The following is a 20516-nucleotide window of genomic DNA, read 5'->3' on the forward strand; positions in this document are numbered from 1 at the left end:
GGTTTTGTGGGTTTATGGCATGCATTTCCATTTCTTTAAATACTATGGTATCCTTAGTAGCTAAGAAAATGAACCTGTCTCAATCTATGAATCCATATCCACTTGATACTCTTCCCTTAGTTCTCTATGGTGTCACCCAAGAGCCTCAGTCCGTTCACTACTCTGAGATGGAGGAGCTGAGGGTGGAGATGAAGTTTCAATTGTGTTGTGGTTTGACCCATGTAAGAAGAGTAAAAGGAGGAGGGACTGCTCCAGGAAGGTAAGAAAAGTCAAAATATAGGACCAAAACCTTGTAAGCATATACACGCGTTTTAGTATTGAAGTTTCAACTTTGAACAAGTCAAAAGGGCTTGCTTGGAGTTTTCCACGGGATTGTGTACCCTTGGTTGTTTGGGGCATGGATGGAGAACCGCGTCATTTTGCTCATTCTAATCTATTATATCCACTAATCCAAACAATATCCTATGGGACGTGAAAAGAAATGGATGCTTTTCTTTATGAATTCAACTTCATATAAGACAATGTAGACTGAATATAAAAAGGTAAACAGGTGATAGGAAATTGATTCACATGCAAATTAGCAACACCTTGTCAGCTACGATTTCTAAAGGCAAAATTGATCGACTCAATATGATTGGTTTATGTGATGGCTATAAAAATAATTATAAAGAAAACAATATAAGATGTCTCACAAGTAAAATAGATACAACCACAATTAAAAATTATAAGCAATCATAAAGAACTATCAATAATGCATATCCCAAGAATATCATGCAAAAACAGATGCTAGAAAAAAAATAAATATTTAAAATATTAAGCCAAAAAATCATAAAATAAAACCAAGCAAACAACCTAAAACAAAACAAAAATCAACATGACTAATGTCTTACAACAAAGACACCCTTATTGCCAAAAAGTTCTAAATTCTTAAACTCAAACTTAAAATTTATTCCAAAACAAAGCCTAAAATCTTCAACTCCTCTTCTTCTACTTCTTCTCCTTCTCCTTTTTCCTACATAATCCTTCTTCCCCTCAAATCATAATATCTCAACCTTTTCCTACCAAGGATGAAAATATCATAAATCAATAAAATATCAGCGGTTCAATTTACAAAAGTATCATAATTGGACAAAAATTTGGAAAAAATATCAATAAGACGAAAATTCATCAAAAACTCATAGAAATGTTTGGCAAAACTCAAATAATAAATGATAAAACAAATAATAATCTATATATTAAATTTATTTGTGAGTAAAAAAATAATACATATATCATATAATTGATGACATTCAACAATGATGTAAGAAGCGCTAATAGAAATATGAAGTTTTGAAGTGTGAACTGAATACTAATATCAAGTAAATATTTAATTTCATTAAATGTCAAAATTTGTTCCAAATTTCATTATAATGATTTCTTTTATTACCAAAATGAGGATCAATATGGTTCCATGACTCTTGAGGGTGACGAAAGCCCACCTTCATGAAGACAATATTTGTACCATGACATAGAGTTTGCATAATATTGATTTTAATTATGAACATGACATGCGTAAGTCTTTTGACTCCTACTTACTGCTTCTTTGTGGATGGGAAACTCCCAGTTCACCCATGTCTTTGTTTCAACTTGTCCTTGTATTTGATATGGAATGTCGTATGAGATTTGTATAGGAGGATAGTTTAATATACCATAGTCATCATTAGTTGAACTTGAAACTCATCCCATAATTGAAAAAGGGTGGTTGGTCATAATTCATTACATAAGGAAGATAAATGTGAGACTCATTTGATGAGTTACTATGTTGAGTCCCTATACTCATAGAGTCAAAACTAGTAGAGGAATCCTCATCAAATGTTATCATCCTTTGTTGTCCTCTTCCTTTATGTGGTTTTTTGACAACTCCAAAGCCTAGGCCAGCTTGTCTAAAGCCATGATCTTCATTTTTCATGCAATATTTGAAATTGACTTCATTTGTGAATAGGCTCAATGGACATTGACTTTGGTCTTGTTGTCCAACATTCTCTCCATTATTATCGCCATCCTCTCTATTATAACCTCCCTCTCCTTGTGAGCTATCATAACTGAAACTAGAAGCATTGACACCACTACTTTTTCTAACACTCATAGAGTAAATACTAACATGCATGAGGAGGATTTGTTGGTTGTTGCATTTCTTGCTCAAATGAATTTGTTGTGTATGTGTTGAAACTCTCACTATGAATTTCTTCAATCAACATCTTTTCAACATCAAATCTTGAATCACGAACACATGTAACAATTTGTGGATCAAGATTTTTTTTGTTATCATCTAAGTGTGGGGGTCTAACCCATTAGAACAACTTGTTATCCTCTTCTTCTCCATGGTCAGTTGACATGTCTAGTAGAGTAAGGGAATTTGTTTTTGCAACTCTATTATTCTCAACCTCCATATTTCATAAATTTAGTTTAATGTTATGATAACAAAAAACTAATTCTTGAAGCTTAGGGTAGGTGAGATTATTCACTTGTTTAGTGTGGATCAGGCAAAGTGTGCTCCAATTTCTCTCACATGCTGAAGATGATGCAGTTTGGGATAGAGTTTTGTTACCATACATAAACCACCATTTAATTGGATATAAAGAAATGACATGAATACATTCATTAGAATATAGATGATAATGAAAGCATTGTGATATTAATATTCAAAATTTGTTTATCACAAAAACTACTCATTGAGAACCATTTTTATCCTTGAAGTAATAACAACTCGATCTCTAAATCTTTTCTTAACATCTCAAAATTGTATAGCCTATGTATTCAATGTAGCAACATTGAGCATTTAATAAAAATGAAAATAAAAAGATAAATGAAATCTTAATATGAATGAGTTTGCAATATAACATCGTCAAAGTTATATACCCCATTTCCAAATTGTCTAAAGGCTTTTAGACTAGGTTCTAGTTTAGAAAATAAGTCATGTACAACTTGAAATAATTCAGGATTACTACCAACTCCATCTTTGTATTGGAATCAAGGATTGAGGTAGTATGCAATAAAAGTTAAATATAGTTAGAACTTTAAGAAGAAATCTAATATTATTAAAAAAAAAAAATCATATGATCATGGATTCATTGATAACAGTTAATAATTAAACAATAAATGGAATTACTTATGTATGAAATAAATGAAGAAACATTTTATCCTAATGTTTGATAATGATATCTAAAACCTATGAAGTACCCTTTAAAAATTTGAGATTCTCTTTCATTGATCATGTGAATCAACTACTGGGAGCCTCGAATTACTCTATTCCCTGGCCATGGATCTCGTAGGGTGCATGTTATTTATCTCAAGGGCTCTTTAGATCTAACATAGTGAAAAACACTAGTTTCAAAAACCAATAATTAACATAGATTTGGAGATTAAATTCTCAAACTTGCAATATGGATGTTCCCAAATTGAATCTCATCCGACAAAGATGCTAAGAATCTTCCACCCAATCTCTTTCCATGGGTCCAAGCACAAGAAAATGGTGGGTTTCTTTCTTCTATGAGGGTGGCTAAGGTTTCTCTCTCGAGGCTCTCTGGAAGTTGACATGCAAAAGTTGAAATCCTAAACCCCTAAAAGGGTTTATATAGGGCTCTTTACGGGCTTGAGTGACTTAAACCCAAATTGAGCTCGGGTCACCAAATCTAGCCTACCTAGATCGTACTTCATTAATTAACCCTATTGGTTCCAATTAATTAATTAACCTAGACCAAAAAGACAATTCATAAGATCTAGTCCAACCTTACATTTTGATCAAAATTTTCTTATGCATACCATCTAAAACCCAAATCCCTCAAAGCAAACGTACCACCATGAACTAGGATCACGAACAGGAACTGTTAGGACCTATAGGAAAATATTGGCTCTCTCTGAATCAAATTCTGAAGTTGACTGAGTATTCCACTAAAGAAAGTCAACTGCACTCCAATATCCTATCAAATTATGAGTTAAAGTTCAGGTTTGTAACCTATTATTTATTACATGCGGACTTCACATAAACTGATGTCTATAATCTAACAGGGTAGTATTATCAACCCATTAAGATTATCTTTCTAATGTTTCATTTACAAGTCCTCTTATCATGTAATCAACTGACACACTCTAGCTCCAAGGAGTACATACTAAATTACACTAAAGGAATTAATGTGATTACAAATTTCATGATCACATGTCCTTATATCTCCCAAGGGGACATGTTGTCTCAATCTCATGAGATATAATGGTATCTTTATTGAGAATATCTGTTGTCATCGGCCTCCATCAACAATGACCCAATCCATAGAGAATATATAACCACTTTAAGGTCTCCCCAATAGGCCAAAGGCTCCTATTGATTTTATCATAAGCTCAATATCATCTTAAGGTTTAGAGTTCATGCAACATTATAGTTTGGTGAATCATAATGATACAATAACCATATATACTAGCACACTAACCATTGCAAGTCCATCCCAACGGTCAAGAAGAGTCTTCCTTCCAATTAGGAGGTCATGCACTACAACCTCTACTAGATTACTCATATCAATGAATTGATTGTGAACTATTTATCATCTTATAAGAAACCCATGACTTGTATCTTTTGTGCAACTCTTAATGCACTTAAGTCATGTACAATACAAGTGATATGAGTCTGAATGTTCAAAACAATATCTATGCATAAAATGGATGGAAAGTGAAAGAAAAATATAACATTTTTACATCATGTCTTGATTTTAAGGGCTCTATCTCAACAAACTCCCGCTTTAGGGCAAGGAATGGAGATGTGAACGTATCATAAACTTTGTTTCTGACATATTCACATATGGAGATGTCCAACACACATGTTGAAACCAAAGTTAGACAATGTGAAAACAAGTTAGGAGGTATATTAATTAGTTTATAAGATGTCTAAGAGGTTCTCAAGAATTATTACTTATATAGCAAAAAGGATTAAAAGGTATTTGTTGGTACAAATGTCAAATCTTTTGTGAAGACTATATGATGAGTAATTAGGCAAAGGGTGAAATAGATTGAAGATTACTAAAAGATAATCCAAATTTGCACAAAATACTATAGATTTAGGAGCATAAGCACCTACCATCCTTGAAAATTCTAATACACAAGTTTCATATTGTAGTGGGAGGGTTGTATACCACATATTATATCCAATGAAGCAATGAGCGATGTTATGCTCATTTTTGGCAAAGATCTATAGAAGCAGAGTTCCTTGTGTTCTAACATACTTTAGATTTTTTAAAAGCACCTAAAAGGTTAAATCCCATAGGTGTAAGTTAGTCTACAAGAGGGAGAGTAAAGTAGATGGAAAGGGCGAGACTTTTATGGGTAAGGTTGTAGCTAAAGGTCAGAGTTCGAAACATGTTTTCGACTATGAGGAAATCTTTTCATTAGTAGTCATGCTCAAATCCATCAAAGTACTCCTATCCATTATGATGCTTTCGATTCGACAATGTTCTTGAAAAAGCATCTCGATGGGAGCATCTATATGATACTACCAAACATTGTCATAGCAAAGGGCTAAGAGCATCTATTATATTGCAAGTTGCATAGTGATCTTTTAAATCTTAAATGAAAGTGGCAATCTATTCATTGGGAATAATATAAAGTTATTTTCATCAATCAAAGATTAGTCCACTTTTAAATCAAGGTATTAGATGGATGTCAAGCATATACTCAAGTATCTTAAGAGAACGAGGGGTTATATGCTTATGTGTCAGTGCGATGAGTTGGTATCCCTTGGTTATATAGATTTAAACTTTCAATCTGATAAGGACACTTGCAAGTGTACCTCTAGGTATATTTACACTCTAGGTGGTATATGTTGCTACTTTTTAAGCAACAAAGGAAGTCATTTAGCTTATCAAATTCCCCATGAGACTTGGGGGTAGTTCACTTGGTTGTACTATCCATGATCCTATTTTGTGATAATAGTATATCAATGACACAATTTGAAGTACCAAGAAACCACCAGAAAAGAAAACATATAGAGGGAAAGTACTATTTTTTTTTGTGAGATAGTTTATAGAGGTTATATGACTATGGAGTCAATTCTTTAAACCTGATATGATATAATAATAAATGGATTTCATTAGTATTTATATTATGATTTTGGTTTTCTATTCACTATCCTATTTATACATTATCTCTATTAAACATTCAAACATATATTACTTTCATTATACATGACTTGGGTGCATTAAGAGTTGCATGAAAGAACCAAGTTATAGGCTCCTTACAAGTTGATGGCTTGTGCATTAGGAGTCAACTTTAGAATTAAATTCTAAGAGAACTAGTATTTTCATATGAATCCCAATGGTGCCTGCTCAAGCTTATATTCTTTGGTGGCATATCATTTCAAGGATATTTAGGCTCTTTAGTTATATGTGTATAAGGACATTTTGCTAAATAAACAATGTTACACACAAGCTTATGAATAGTATTTTTGGATTAGGCAAATTAATTAATTAGAGCCTAATGGAGATAATTGATTAATTAGGACTCAATAGGTTAGATTTAAGTGACCCGAGCCCAAAATGGGCTCAAATAAGCCCCTTAAAGGTTTAAAGCTTGCAACTTTTTCTATTTAGTCTTCTAGGGAGAGAGTCCTAACCTCCATCCCTATAGAGAGAATTCCACCGTCCTTGCTTAAAGTCTAGGAAAGAGTCATCAGGTGAAAAATCACAAGGTTTTCGAGATCCATGACCCTCTTCACCAATTAGAATCTATCTAAGAACATCCAAATCACCAGTATTACTGTTTTGAGCACCTAGATGTAAGATTCAATTGTAGTAGCATGTACCCCAATGATCTAGAGCTTGGAATGGATTTTTCCTGGAATTCCAATATATTTTATCTTGGAATTAATATTTTCATGGAAATTTATTTTCCATCAAATTACTAAGTTTCCTTAAAACTTCTTGGTAACTTTCTTATTAATAAATTATCTATCATGAATCTTTCAAAAATATTTATTATCTTAAATTGGAAAGCATGCATAATGAAAATACCATATTTGTAAGATTTAGAAAATAAGATCATTTATCCTAAAAAAAAAATTTATTCTTAAAGATCTCAAAAAATATTTTGAAAATATTTTAAAGATAAAATCTTGAAGAATATATATATTTTTTTAATGTAAAGGAAAAAATTACTCTTAATTTATTTCATAAAAGAAAATCCTTAATACATGTATTATCCAATTTAAATAAATGTATCTCTTTAAAAAAAATCATGAAAATTTATTTTTCATAAGGATCACCAATTTAATTTTTATTCATATGCATGCATATTCACATTCATAAAAAACCAGACTTATATAAAGAAATAAAAACATATATAGAATTCTATTGTGAACGGTTAGAGTTTGGTGACTAAGATTTTATTTGGTCTGACTTGAAAAGTTTGCAACATATGTGGTGAAGCTATAATTATAAGATTTTATGGGGGCCAATGGTGGTAGTGAAGAGATTGGGCCGATAATATGTGTGTGTGTGTGTGTGATGATGTACAATTTTAGGGTAATGATTATTATGTTTTTGTTGTAACCGCTCGCAACTCTCCCTTCTTAAACCAATTTTTTTATATAGTGGATTTTCTTCTCATCTGCATGTCATTTTTCTCATCTAGGGTTTTCCACATAAATCATTGTGGTCTTATATTGTTTTTATTTTTTTATTTTTTTATTTTTATTGTCTATTCTCGCAATTGTGTAACATGAACATTTTTGGCAAATTCTTTTTTGAATCCAACATCCAAAACTTGTTAAAAACCCATCCAAATGGTAGTCACAAAACCAAATTGTAGGTCAATTTGGAAATTGATAAGTGGATGCAGAGAAACTTATAAGTTTGTTTGATTATTCTTTACCCTTCGATAATGGATGCAAATTGGAAAAAAATTCCATAATATTTTAAATTATATAAGAATTCTTTTTGTTTTATTCCGAGTTCTTAAAGAAAAAAGGTTTGAAAATGGAAAACTATTAAATTATTATGTTTTGGAATGTCTCTTTTAAAGAAAGTATTATAATTTGTTGTCGGAAAGAAAATGATTTTTATTAAAGAAAATATATATTAAGTTATTAAAATTATACCTATCGATTTTTTCTTCTTGACCGTTTAATATTAGTGATATTGAATTTTATTATAAATAAATAGGTTTGGATGATGGTATAATTAAATAAATGAGAATAAGGTATGATATTATAAAAGAATAAAACACTGGTTCAAATTCGTGAGACTTCAAGGTGCATACAAGATACAATACACCATTATTTTGATACCAATTGAAAAAGTCAGCCCTTTTATTATTTTTATTTCCTTTTTTTAGAAGAATTAAAAAGTTCTCAATTTTAAAATTGTTTGTTGTGAAGCTTTAGGGTGTGTTTAGGAATATTCTTAGAAACGGTTCCATAAAACATTTTTTTAGAAGAGTTTTTAAAAACTGTTTTCTATTCTTAAAAATAAGAAAACATTTTTGGTTGAATCAATAAAAACAGTTTTATATATAAAAAAAAAAACTTGTTTGGAATTTGTTTTGTAAAATGAGTGTTTTTTTTACCATTATTAACATCATGTAGCAAAAACAAATTATGTGTGAAATTAAAATTTTAAAATATAAATACATACTTGATTAGAACAACAAAAATTTTCATTAATTTAAAATTTTCTATCTTTAAGTAATTTTATTTTATTTTATTTTTAAAATTTTCATTATTAACATCATCTTCAACCCCGTTAGACATGGGTTTGCATCCCTACCTTTGCCAATCGAGCCCATACTTTTTGTTGGGTTCAATTGGTCAACCCACCCAAATGGGTCATGGTTGCATGGGCTCAACCGAAACTAATACGATGGGTTTTGGTGGACTCATCTTGAAGATAAAGGCAGACAGTTAACATTGGCAGCCATGGGTGGAGGAATGTAGAGGGTGTATGGGGTTTCCCTCCATGTATCCTCTCCCAAATAAAAAACCCTTGGTCCGTCCAAGGTAAGCAGACGATTCGTCTGAACTAAAACAAACTCGCGCAAGAGGAAAGAGATTTCCTTTTTCTGGGTGCCAGACGGAATGAACAAACCAAGTCAATTGAGATTTCCAAATGGATTAACCAACACAATCGGAGACTCCAAGCATTGAACAGATGGATAATCACATCCAATGCCTGAGCAATGACCTGACAAAATTTACGCCTGAAATTCAATGTCTATTAATTGCTACACACAATCTGTGATATTGACAAGCGTAAATGCATAATCAACTACATGGTCTGAGGCTCTTGCTCGACAGCTAGCAAATGGCACCAGACAACGAATTTTGTTAAGTATGATTGCCCAATCTGCATAGAGATGATGACGTTGACTCTCTTGCTAAGGCTTGATTTCCGCCTTGATGGCAATCATCATCACAAAAAAGGCATGAAGGCACCATTGACGGTATGGCGATGGTGTCATCCGCTCTATAAAAACCCCTCAAGAAGCATGAGACAAGTATGCACATGTAGAGCCATTCAAAATAATTAGACCCATCCTTATTATTTTCTAACTTAAGCTTTGGAGGGACGTGCCCAGATCACTTGTTTGGACATCCTTTTGTACAAGGAAGAAGCCCATCTGACTCTAGAGAAGCTAGACAGACTCAAATCTGGTTGGCACTGCACCAACAAAAAGGGTGAGAAAAAAGCTACTGCGCGCAAATCTGCAAAAGAAATAATGAATTCATTTGGGTTGTAAAACCCATTTTCATGATTGTCTCAGTAGCTTCAACCCCATAATGATTCAATAATGGAGGCATCCCGGAACAGTCTTAAAAACCTTTAGTTCACCATCAAACTCAGGGTTTTAGAGTGGGACAAACTCTACCACTCCGTTTCTTCCTTTGTTGTTTTTTTGGAGGAAAAAGGTTTCGCAAAAGGATTTTTCTTGTTCTCTGTTTTTATGTTCTAGGCATAATAGCAAAAACAAGAGAAAACTAATTTTTGGTATTCTATGAAAACAACTTGTTTTGGGAAGAATTTCCTAAAAATAGTTTTTAGAAAACTTTGGAACCAAACGTGTTTTTTACTTAAAAAAAAAAGTGTTTGTTGTTTTAAAAAACTGAAACCAACTTTTGAGAATGATTACCAAACACACCCTTAACTTCTATCTTAAGGAAAACAATATTTAAAATTTCCTATCACATAAAAAGGTTTAGGCTTTGTTTGGTAACTGTTTTTTAAAACAGTTTTGAAAAATAGCTTTTAAGAACAATTTTTGAAAACTGTTATCTGATGTTTTGTAGAACAAAAGTATGTTTGGAAACCTACAATGTTTTTAACCTATTTTAATATTTTTAAATATATTTTAAAAATAATTTTTATATCTACAACTTTAGTTTTAATCATTATACATGTTTGTATAATTAATTTTTAAAACAGCTTTAAAAAAACAACTAAAGATGTTATCTTAAAACACCATGTTTTCTATTTTCTGATAACAGAAAACAGAAAACAATTTCTGGTTGTCAAAGGTATTTTTTAGTTTTTTTTCTAAAAAACAAAAAACTGTTCTTGAAAACTATTGCCGAATAGGTCCTTAACTTTCTCAATTTTTTTTTCTAAGAAATTTTTATATAACAATTTTTTGTTTTTTGAAAACTTTAATTAAAAATATATTTTGGAAATTTGAAAACTTCTCTATTTCAATCATGATTACATAGTAAAAATATCTAAAAACATGATTTTAAATTGATATTATAATATTTTTTTATTTCCTCAAATGTCAACAATCAATCAAAATTATGCTAAAACATAAGAGATTTGTGTTTTTATCGAATATTAAGTACTTTTAAGTATCATAGTTTAAAGATTATGAAACGATAAAAGGAATGTATTAAAAATAAGATGGTGGATAAAACTTTCTTACTTGCCCTTTGTCTGTTGTTTTTCCCTTTTCCATATAGTCATAAATAATGATTAGTTTGAAACTATGAGAATATTTGGTAAAATTTAATATTTATTATTTAATTATTTTAGTTGGTTTTAAGTTAAATAGTTCTTAAGTTATTGAATTATATCGTATTACTTATTTTATATTTTAAGTACTAAAAGTATTAAGATTGTTTAGTAAAGTGAACTTAAAATTAATTCTCAATCATGAAATTGACACATTTACGCTTATTAATTTTAATTAATATTTATTTTCAATGATTTTAATTTATATTTATTTTTATTAATTTTATTTATAAAACATCGATATTTAAAGTATTGTAAGTATATAAGATAACCATAAAATATTTACTATAAAAAATGAGTTATGGATATAAAATCATAATTTTAAAATATATTTTTACTAATGTAAACAAATGAGATAAAAAGGATTTGACATTAAAGATAAGTTAATTATTTGGATTTAATACTTTAAACTTAAAAATAACATTAAGTTATAATATTAAGTTATTTTATTAAATATGTTTAATCTGTTTAATAACTTAAATTAAGTTATTAAATTATATTAAGTCATTAAATTGATTTCCCAAATAACCTTTACCTTGACTTAATTGATTTGTTTATTGAAAAAACGTCAACAACACTAAAATTTGGAAGACATTACCGATTCAACCAAGAAATTCCATAATATTAAGATGTCAGTAATTATAGAAATCATCCATCTACTTTTCTTTTCAAGTATAATCCACATTGGAATATCATTAGAACGATTCTATAGGTTATTCACCATAGTTGCCTTTAAGCACACCCCCATAGACATAGGGATCTTGAAAAAAAAAGATATAAATTAGGCTGCTACAAATTAATATTTTCATCAACCATTCATAGAAGCTGCTTTTACTTGAAATTGCTTAATATTATGACATTATTCTTCCCCGTCTATCTTCTACTCAAAGATAAGAGTTATTCAATCAGGAAACACCATGGTACATGATGGTAATACTATTAGTTGTACAAATCAACATTCCTTCTTCTCTTGCTCCTCAACCCGGATGCCCATGGAACCCCCACTGTGAGAACTGAGAACTTTTATCATAATGGTTCCTTTGTCATAGCCAATCACAACCCTGTTGAGAGAAGCAATGATAACAGGAGGGAATAGTGAGAAAAACAATTTGTTTCTTTGTATGCTTTTGAACATATAACCAATCTTCAAACTGATAAAGGAAAAATGAAATAAAAGATTAACAAACTCAATTACCTGTTTGAGCCTTTCATGCACCCAAAAGCCCAAACTCTTTCAAAACCATAGTTCAGTGTGTTCCCAAGCCTGCAGTTGAAAAGCATGGTTAAGAAAAATACAGAATTTCTAGCTACAAGAGAACACCCAAATGCCCAGAAAGTTTCTTGCTGATAAGAAAATTTTGAGCCATGAAACTGTTACCTGTAAGTAGCTCCATCCCATATGTGAACGTTCCCATCCTCAGAACCTGTAATGATGAGGGGAAGTTCAGGGTGAACACACACTGCAGAAACATTATTTGTGTGTCCTTCCAGTGTTTGTACACAACTCTTGGCTTGATAATCCCAAACCTGTTTTCAGAGGATTTATCAACGACAACCAATGTTTACATAGACATATGATCTACATAAAGCTATGAAAAAGTATAGAGTTTCAGACCTTAGCAGTATGGTCATCCGAACCGGAGATCAGATATGGTTTAGAGCCTCTCATGAAGTAATCAATACAATTCACTCCTTTTGAATGCCCATCCAGTGTAAAGTCTGGAGCAGGTGAGCTGAGATTCCAAACCTGAAAACAGGCAGTATTGCCTTACAATGACCAAAAAAGAGTAAAGAAGCAACCAACCAACAAATGAGAATTAATTCAGACCTTTATGGTGCCATCAAGCGACGCACTTGCAAAAGTGTGTGCGTCTTTGGGACTAAATGCCACTTGCATCACATAGTGGGCATGTCCCTTGAACGTTTGAGTGCACTCCCAACCCTTCTCCCAATCCCAAAGCTTTATTAGCATGTCATCAGAAGCTGACAGCACATATGGAAGGGTAGGATGGACTGCAACACTCCTAATGAAATCAGTATGAGCCTCAAATTCTGCAATCTTCTCCATTGTATTGTAGTCGAAGATGCGGATAAACTTGTCATCAGCCCCAGTAACAACCCATTGTTTGCATGCTATAAACTTTGCTGAGCGAACTGCAAACATACATTCAATTGTTAAACAAGGAACTATGCATTCAAGTATCTTCAGGAAAGGCGAAATATGTATCTGCATGAGTACCTGGTGATTCCGCGACCTTGAAAGACTTTACAAGTTCCTGGAATACATAGCACCCAAGTGTAAGCACTAAATGCATGAAATTTTTTTTTATCAATGAAGTAAAGATTCACTTCAATTAGCAACAGACCAATCATCTAATGGGCGCCATTTTTGCACTGAAGCTCAAGATTTCATATTGAAAATATTTAGTTCCAACTGACTTCTAGGATGGTAAAGACTATTATGATCACAAAGGTGAAAACCCACCAAAACCAAGTGGGTATTTAGAAATTGAAATAGGCCAATTTCTATGATACAAGATCACAAATTCCATACCTGCGAGTGGTAGTTCCAGATACACACAGTTCCTGAATACAAACTTGCTAGAATCCTGAAGGAAGAAGAATCATGCTACATGCTTTAGTGAAACAATTAAACACCTCCATTGATCACTTTGAAAGATTGTGAAATCAAAGCAATTCATAACTATACCATGGTTCCTTAGGATGTAGATCCACAGATTTGACTCTTTCTGATTGAATTGTAGGAAAAATAAGTGATGACTATAAAAATAATTATAAAAAAATAATATAAGATATCTCACAAGTAATATAGATAGTCACAATTAAAATAATTAAAAATTATAAACAATCATAAAGAACTGATCAATAATACATATCCCAAAAATATCATACTAAAACAGACGCTAGAAAAAAAAATTTAAATATTAAGCCAAAAAATCATAAATAAAACAAATCTAAGAGCCTAAAATTAATAAGACCCAAAACTTCACTTATAAAAACCCAAATATATAGGACCAAAAAAAAAAAAAATCAGGATGATTAATGTCTTACAACAAAACACCCTACTTAAAATATATTCCCAACAAGACCTAAATTCTTAAACCCAAACTTAAAATTTATTCCAAAACAAAGCCTAAAATCTTAAACTTCTTCTTCGGCTCATCCTCCACCTTTTTCCTACCTAATCCTTCTTTCCCTCACATCCTAATATCTCAACCTTTTTATGCCCAAGGATGATAATATAAAAAATTGGTAAAATATCAATGATTCAATTTACAGAAATATCATAATCATAAGAAAATTTGGAAAAAAAAATATCAATAAGATGAAAATTCATAAAAAATAAAAATAAAAAAAACTCATAGAAATATTAGGCAAAACTAAAAAAAATGATACAAAAATAATTAATCAATATATTATGGTTATTTGTGAGTAAAACAAAATAATGCATGTATCATATAATTGATGACAATCAACAATGATATAATATGCGTTAATAAGAAATATGAAGTTTCAAAGTGTGAGCTAAAAACTAATCTCAAGTGAATCCTTAATTTCATTAAATGTTAGCATTTGTTCCAAATTCCTTTATAATGATTTCCTTTAATACCAAAATTAAGATCAATATGGTTCCATGACTCTTGAGGATGACATAAGGCCATCTTGATGAAGACAATACTAGTACCATGACATGGAACTTGCATAATATTGATTTTAATTATGAACATCTCATACATAAGTCTCTTGACTCCTACCTACCACTTCTCCATGGATAGGAAACTCCAAGTTCACCCATGTGTTTGTTTCAACTTATCCTTGCATTTGATATGGAATGTAATATGAAATTTCTGTAAGAGGATAGTTAAATATACCATTTTTATCATCGGTTATTGCACTTGAAACTCATCCCATAATTGAAAGAAGGTGGTTGGTCATAATTCATCACATAAGGAGAATAAACGTGTGCCTCATATGATTAGTTACTATGTTGAGTCCTAATACTCATAGAGTCAAAACTGGCTAAGAAGGAGTCTTTATCAAATGTTGTCATACTTGGTTGTCTCCTCCCTCTTTGTGGTTTTCTAACAACTCCAATGCTTAGGCCAACTTTTTCTAGAGTCATGGTCTTAATCTTGCATGCAATGTGTGAAATCAACTTCATTTATGAATAAGCTCAATGGACGTTGACTTTGGTCTTGTTGTCCAACATTCCCTCCATCATTATCACCATCTCCTCCATCATCACCTTCCTTTTCTTATGAGCTATCATAACCAAAACCAAAAGCACTAGCAATACTACTTTGTCCAACACTCATGGAGTCAATATTAACACAAGGAGGATTTGTTGGTTGTTGCATTTCTTGCTCAAATGAATTTGTTGTGTCTATGCTGAAACTCTTATGATGAACTTCTTCAATCAACATCTTTTCGACATCAACTCTCGAATCATGAACATGTGTAACAATTTATGGATTAAGATTTTTATTGTTATCATCTAAGTGTAGAGGTATAACCCATTAGAATAACTAGTTATCCTTTTCTTCTCCATGTTCGGTTCATATGTTTAATAGATTAAGGAAATCTATTTCTACAACTTTATCATTCTCAACCTCCATATCTCATAAATTTAGTTTCATGACTAATAATTGGAACTTAGGGTAGGTGAGACAATTCGGTTGTTTGGTGTGGATTAGAGCAAATATGCTCCAATTTCTCTCACATACAAAAGATAATGTAGTTTGCAATTGAGCTTTGATGGCCAACTTCCTCAATAGAGGAGTTTTGTTACCATACATAAACCACCATTTAGTTGGAAATAAAGAAATGACATGGGTACATACAGTAGAATATAGATGATAATGAAAGCATTATGATGTTAATATTCAAATGTTCTTTTTCACAAAAACTGCTCATTGAGAACCATTTCTATCATTGAAGTGATGGCAAAATTGTATGAGATATGTATTCAATATAGCAATATCAAGCATTTAATAAATATGAAAATAAAATGATAAATGAAATTGTAATATGAATGAGTTTGCAATCTAACATTGTCAAAGTTACCTCATTTCCAAATTGTCAAAAGGCTTTTAGACTAGGTTCTAGTTTAGAAAATACATCATGTACGCTTGAAATAGTTCAGAATTAGTACCAACTCTATCTTTGTATTGGAACCTAGGATTGAGGTAGTATGTTATAGAAGTTAAATACAATTAGAATTTTAAGGACAAAGTTAATATTATTCAAAAAAAAAAAAAAAAGCATTTGATCATGGATTCATTGATAATTGCTAACAATTGATAATAAGTTGAATAACTTATTGCATGACATAATTGAAGAAGCATTTTATCCTAATGTTCAATGATGATATCTAAAACCCATAAAATACCCTTTAAAAGGTTGAGATTCTCTTTCATCATGCGAATCAACTGCTAGAAACCTCATATTATTCCTTTTCCTGACCCTGGATCTTGTAGGGTGCATGTTATCTATCTCTAGGGCTCTCTAGATCTAACATAGTGGAAAACAATGGTTTCAAAAACCAATAGTTAACATAGATTTGGAGACTAAATGTTCAAACTTGAGATTTTGATGTTGCCAGATTGAGTCTCATCCAATAAAATGTCAAAAACTACAATTGTCATCATAGAACTCGTCTACCTAAAAATCTTCCACTAGATCTCTCTTTCCATAGGTCTAGGCAAAAGAGAAAGGTGAGCTTCTTTCTTTTATGAGGGTGGCTAAAGTTTCTTTCTAGAGGCTCTCTGGAAGATTACTTGGAAAAGTCCAAATCACAAACCCCTGATAGGGTTTATATACGACTCTTTATGGGCTTAAGTGACTTGAGCCCAAATTGGGCTTAGGTCACCTAATTCAGCCACCTGGGTTCTAATTAATTAATTAGCCCTATTGGCTCCAATTAATTAATTAACCTAAACCAGAATGATAATTCATAAGATTTAGTGCAACCTTATGTTTTTATCAAAATGTTCTTATACACACTTATGAGTCTAAAACCCAAATCTCTCAAAGCAAACATGTCCCCATGAACTAGGATCCTAAGTAGAGACTGCTAGGACCCATAGGAAAGTACTAGCATCCTCAAAATTATATTCTGAAGTTGACTCAATACTACACTAAGGAAAGTCAACTACACTCTAATATCCCATGAAATTACAACAAGCTAAAGTTCGGGTCCATGACCTACTATTTATTGCATCAAGACTTCCCATGAACTAGTATCCATAATCTAATAGGGTAGTGCTATCGACCTATTAAGATTACCTTACCAATTTTTTAGTTTCAGGTCCTCCTATTATGTGATCAACTAACATATTCTAGTTTCAAAGAGTATATGTCAAATTCCACTAAAGGAATTACTATGACAACAAATTTTATGATCATATGTCCTTTGAATCACCCAAGGGGGCATGTTGTCTCAATCCCATGAGATATCATGGTGCCTCTATTGAGAATGCCTGTTGCCACCAAATTTCATCAATAATGACCTAATAAGTAGGGAATATATGATCAGTCTAAGGTCTCACCTATAGGTTAAAGTCTCTTATTGATTTCACCACATGCTTAATATTCTCTTAAGGTTGAGAGTTCATGCAACATAATAGCGTGGTGAATCATGACAATCTGATAGCCTTACATCGTAATTCATCATAGGTTATATCCAATATGTAACCATATACACTAGTGCACTCACCATGAGAAGCTCATCCCAATGACTAAGACGAGTCATCTCTCAAATTAAGAGGTAGTGCACTATAACCTCTATTAGCTTGCTCAAATTAATGAATCGGTTAAGAACTACTTATCATCTTATAAGGAACCCATGACTTGTATCTTTTGTGCAACTCCTAATACACCTAAATCATGTACAATGTAATTGATATGGGTTTGAATGATCAAATTAATATCTATGCATAAAGTGGATAGAAAGTGGAAGAAAACCTAACTTTGTTACATCATGTCTTGATTTTAAGGATTCTATCCCAACAAACTCCCACTATATGGTAAGGAATGGAGATGTGAACAGGTTGTAAACCTAGTTTCTGACATATTCACATATAAAGGTGTCCAACACACGTATTGAAACCAAAGTTAGACAAGATGAAAATAAGGTAAGAGGTATATTAGTTTGTAATATATCCTAGAGGATCTCAAGAGTTATTACTTATATAGTCAGGATAATCAAAAGTTATTTGTTGGTACAAATGTTAAATCTTTTGTCAAGACTATATGATGAGTAATTAGGCAAATGATGAAATAGACTAAAGATTACTAAAAAAAATCCATATTTGCACAAAATACTATAGATTTAAGAGTATAAACACCTACTATCCCTAAAAGTTCTAATACATAAGTTCATGCATGTAGTGGGCGGATTGTATCCCATAGATTATATCTAATGAAGCAATGAGCGATGTTGATGCTCATTTTTGGGAAGGAGTTATAGAAAAAGAGTTGGAATCCTTGTGTTTTAACGTAGTCTAGATCTTGGAAAAGCACCTAAAAGGTTAAATCCCATAGGTGTAAGTTAGTCTACAAAAGGAAGAGTGGAGTATATGGAAAGGGTGAGACTTTTATGGGTAAGGATGTAACTAAAGGTTATAGTTCAAAAGATGTTTTCGACTATGAGGAAATCTTTTCATTGATAGTCATGCTCAAATCCATCAAAGTACTCTTATCTATTATGATGCATTCAATTATGATGTATGTTAAATGGATGTTGAGATAATGTTCTTGAATAACTATCTTGATAGGAGCATTTGTATGATGCTACCAAACAGTTTCATAGCAAAAAGCTAAGAGCATCTAGTATATTGCAAGTTACATAAATTCATTTTTAGATTATTTACATTGTAAATGGATTTCATTAGTATTTACATTGTAATTTAGGTTTTCCATTCACTATCCCATTTATGCATTATCTATGTTAAGTATTCAAACATATATCACTTTCATTGTATATGACTTGGGTGCATTAAGAGTTGCACGAAAAATCCAAGTAATAGATTCCTTGCAAGTTGATGACTTGTGCATTAAGAGTCAACTTTATAATTGGATTATAAGAGAACTAGTGTTTTCCTATGGATCCCAATGGTGCCCACTCGAGCTTATATTCCTTGGTGGCATATTATTTAAGGGTTATTTAAGTTCTTTATTTATATGTATGTATAAGGGCATTTTAGTAAATACATAATGTTACATGACAACTTATGAATAGTCTCGTTGGATTGAGCTAATTAATTAATCAGGGCCCAATAAAACTAATTAATTAAGACCCAGTGGGTTAAATTTAAGTAACCCAAACCCAAGATGGGCTCAAGTCACTTAAACCCATAAACAAGTTTATACAAAACCCCTTAATAGGGCTTGCAACTTTTTCCTATTCAATCTTCTAAGGATAGAGCCCTAATCTCCATCCCTATAATGGGAATTCCACCATCCTCACTTGCCAAAGTTTAGGAAAGCGCCATTAGGCAGAAGATTGCAAGATTTTTGAGATTTGTAGCCTGCTTCACCAATTAGAATCAATTTAAAAACATCCAAATCACAATTATTGTTGTTAGAGCACCTAGATGTAAGATTCATTGTCATTATGTCTTACATTACTTATATCTAGTATCCTTAGGATTGTGATAGTATGCACCCCCAATAATCTAGAGCTTGGAATGGATTTTTCTTGGAATTCCAATATATTTTATCTTGGAATTAATATTTTCATAGAAATTTATTTTCCATCAAATTACTAAGTTTCCTTAAAAAAAAATTCTTAAATTTCTTATTAATAAATTATCTATTATGAATCTTTCAAAAATATTTATTCTCTTAAATTGGAAAGCACGCATAAGGAAAATACTATATTTGTAAGATTTAGAAAATAAGAGCATTTCTCCTAAAAAGAAATTTTTTATTCTTAAAGATCTCAAAAATATTTTTGAAAATATTTAAGGATAAAATCTTTAAGAATAATTTTTTATAAAAAGGAAAAATTACTCTTAATCTATTTCAGAAAAAAAAAATCCTTATTACATGTATTTTCCAATTTAAATAAATGTATCCCTTTAAAAAAAATTCATAAAAAATTATTTTTTTTATAAGGATTACCAAAAAATTCATTTTTATTCACATGCTTGCATATTCACATTCATATATAACCATACTTATATAAGGAAATAAAAACATATATGGAAACAAAATAAAAGGAGTATCATAGCCAAGGGATTTTGTTGTGAACATTTTTGGCATAATCTAGCATCCAACACTCGTCAAAAACGCATCGAAATGGTAGTCACCAAACCAAATTATAAGTCAATATGGAAATTGATAAGTGGAGACCGAGAAACTTGTAAGTTTGTTTAATTATTCTTTACACTCTTATAATGGATGCAAATTGGAAAAAAAATTCCATATTATTTAAAATTGTATAAGAATTCTTTTTGTTTTATTCCGAGTTCTTAAAGAAAA

At 31.3% G+C, this 20516-nt stretch overlaps 1 protein-coding gene across 1 annotated transcript; it reads right to left on the reverse strand.

Annotated features, from left to right (window-relative positions):
- Nucleotides 1-11841: 11841 nt before the first annotated feature.
- Nucleotides 11842-17784, reverse strand: LOC132253156 (coatomer subunit beta'-2-like). Its single transcript, XM_059734564.1, has 9 exons — nucleotides 17749-17784; nucleotides 13723-13793; nucleotides 13567-13621; nucleotides 13252-13288; nucleotides 12841-13166; nucleotides 12628-12759; nucleotides 12391-12539; nucleotides 12208-12276; nucleotides 11842-12073 (listed from the first exon to the last, which is right to left on the reverse strand). Exons 1-9 carry the CDS (start codon nucleotides 17782-17784, stop codon nucleotides 11965-11967), a joined length of 984 nt encoding a protein of 327 aa, XP_059590547.1. The 3' UTR covers nucleotides 11842-11964.
- Nucleotides 17785-20516: the final 2732 nt, after the last annotated feature.

This window comes from Vitis vinifera, chromosome 18, assembly GCF_030704535.1.
Source record: "Vitis vinifera cultivar Pinot Noir 40024 chromosome 18, ASM3070453v1".
NCBI classification, from domain to species: domain Eukaryota; kingdom Viridiplantae; phylum Streptophyta; class Magnoliopsida; order Vitales; family Vitaceae; genus Vitis; species Vitis vinifera.

Excerpts from the sequence above, each read along its gene's own strand:
- LOC132253156 (XM_059734564.1), bottom strand. The coding sequence starts at position 17,784 with ATGACTCGTCTTAGTCATTGGGATGAGCTTCTCATG. Across the intron at positions 13,167-13,251 it reads CAAGGTCGCGGAATCACCAG|TTCGCTCAGCAAAGTTTATA; the intron begins GTACTCATGCAG and ends GTATGTTTGCAG. Across the intron at positions 12,540-12,627 it reads CGGATGACCATACTGCTAAG|GTTTGGGATTATCAAGCCAA; the intron begins GTCTGAAACTCT and ends CTCTGAAAACAG.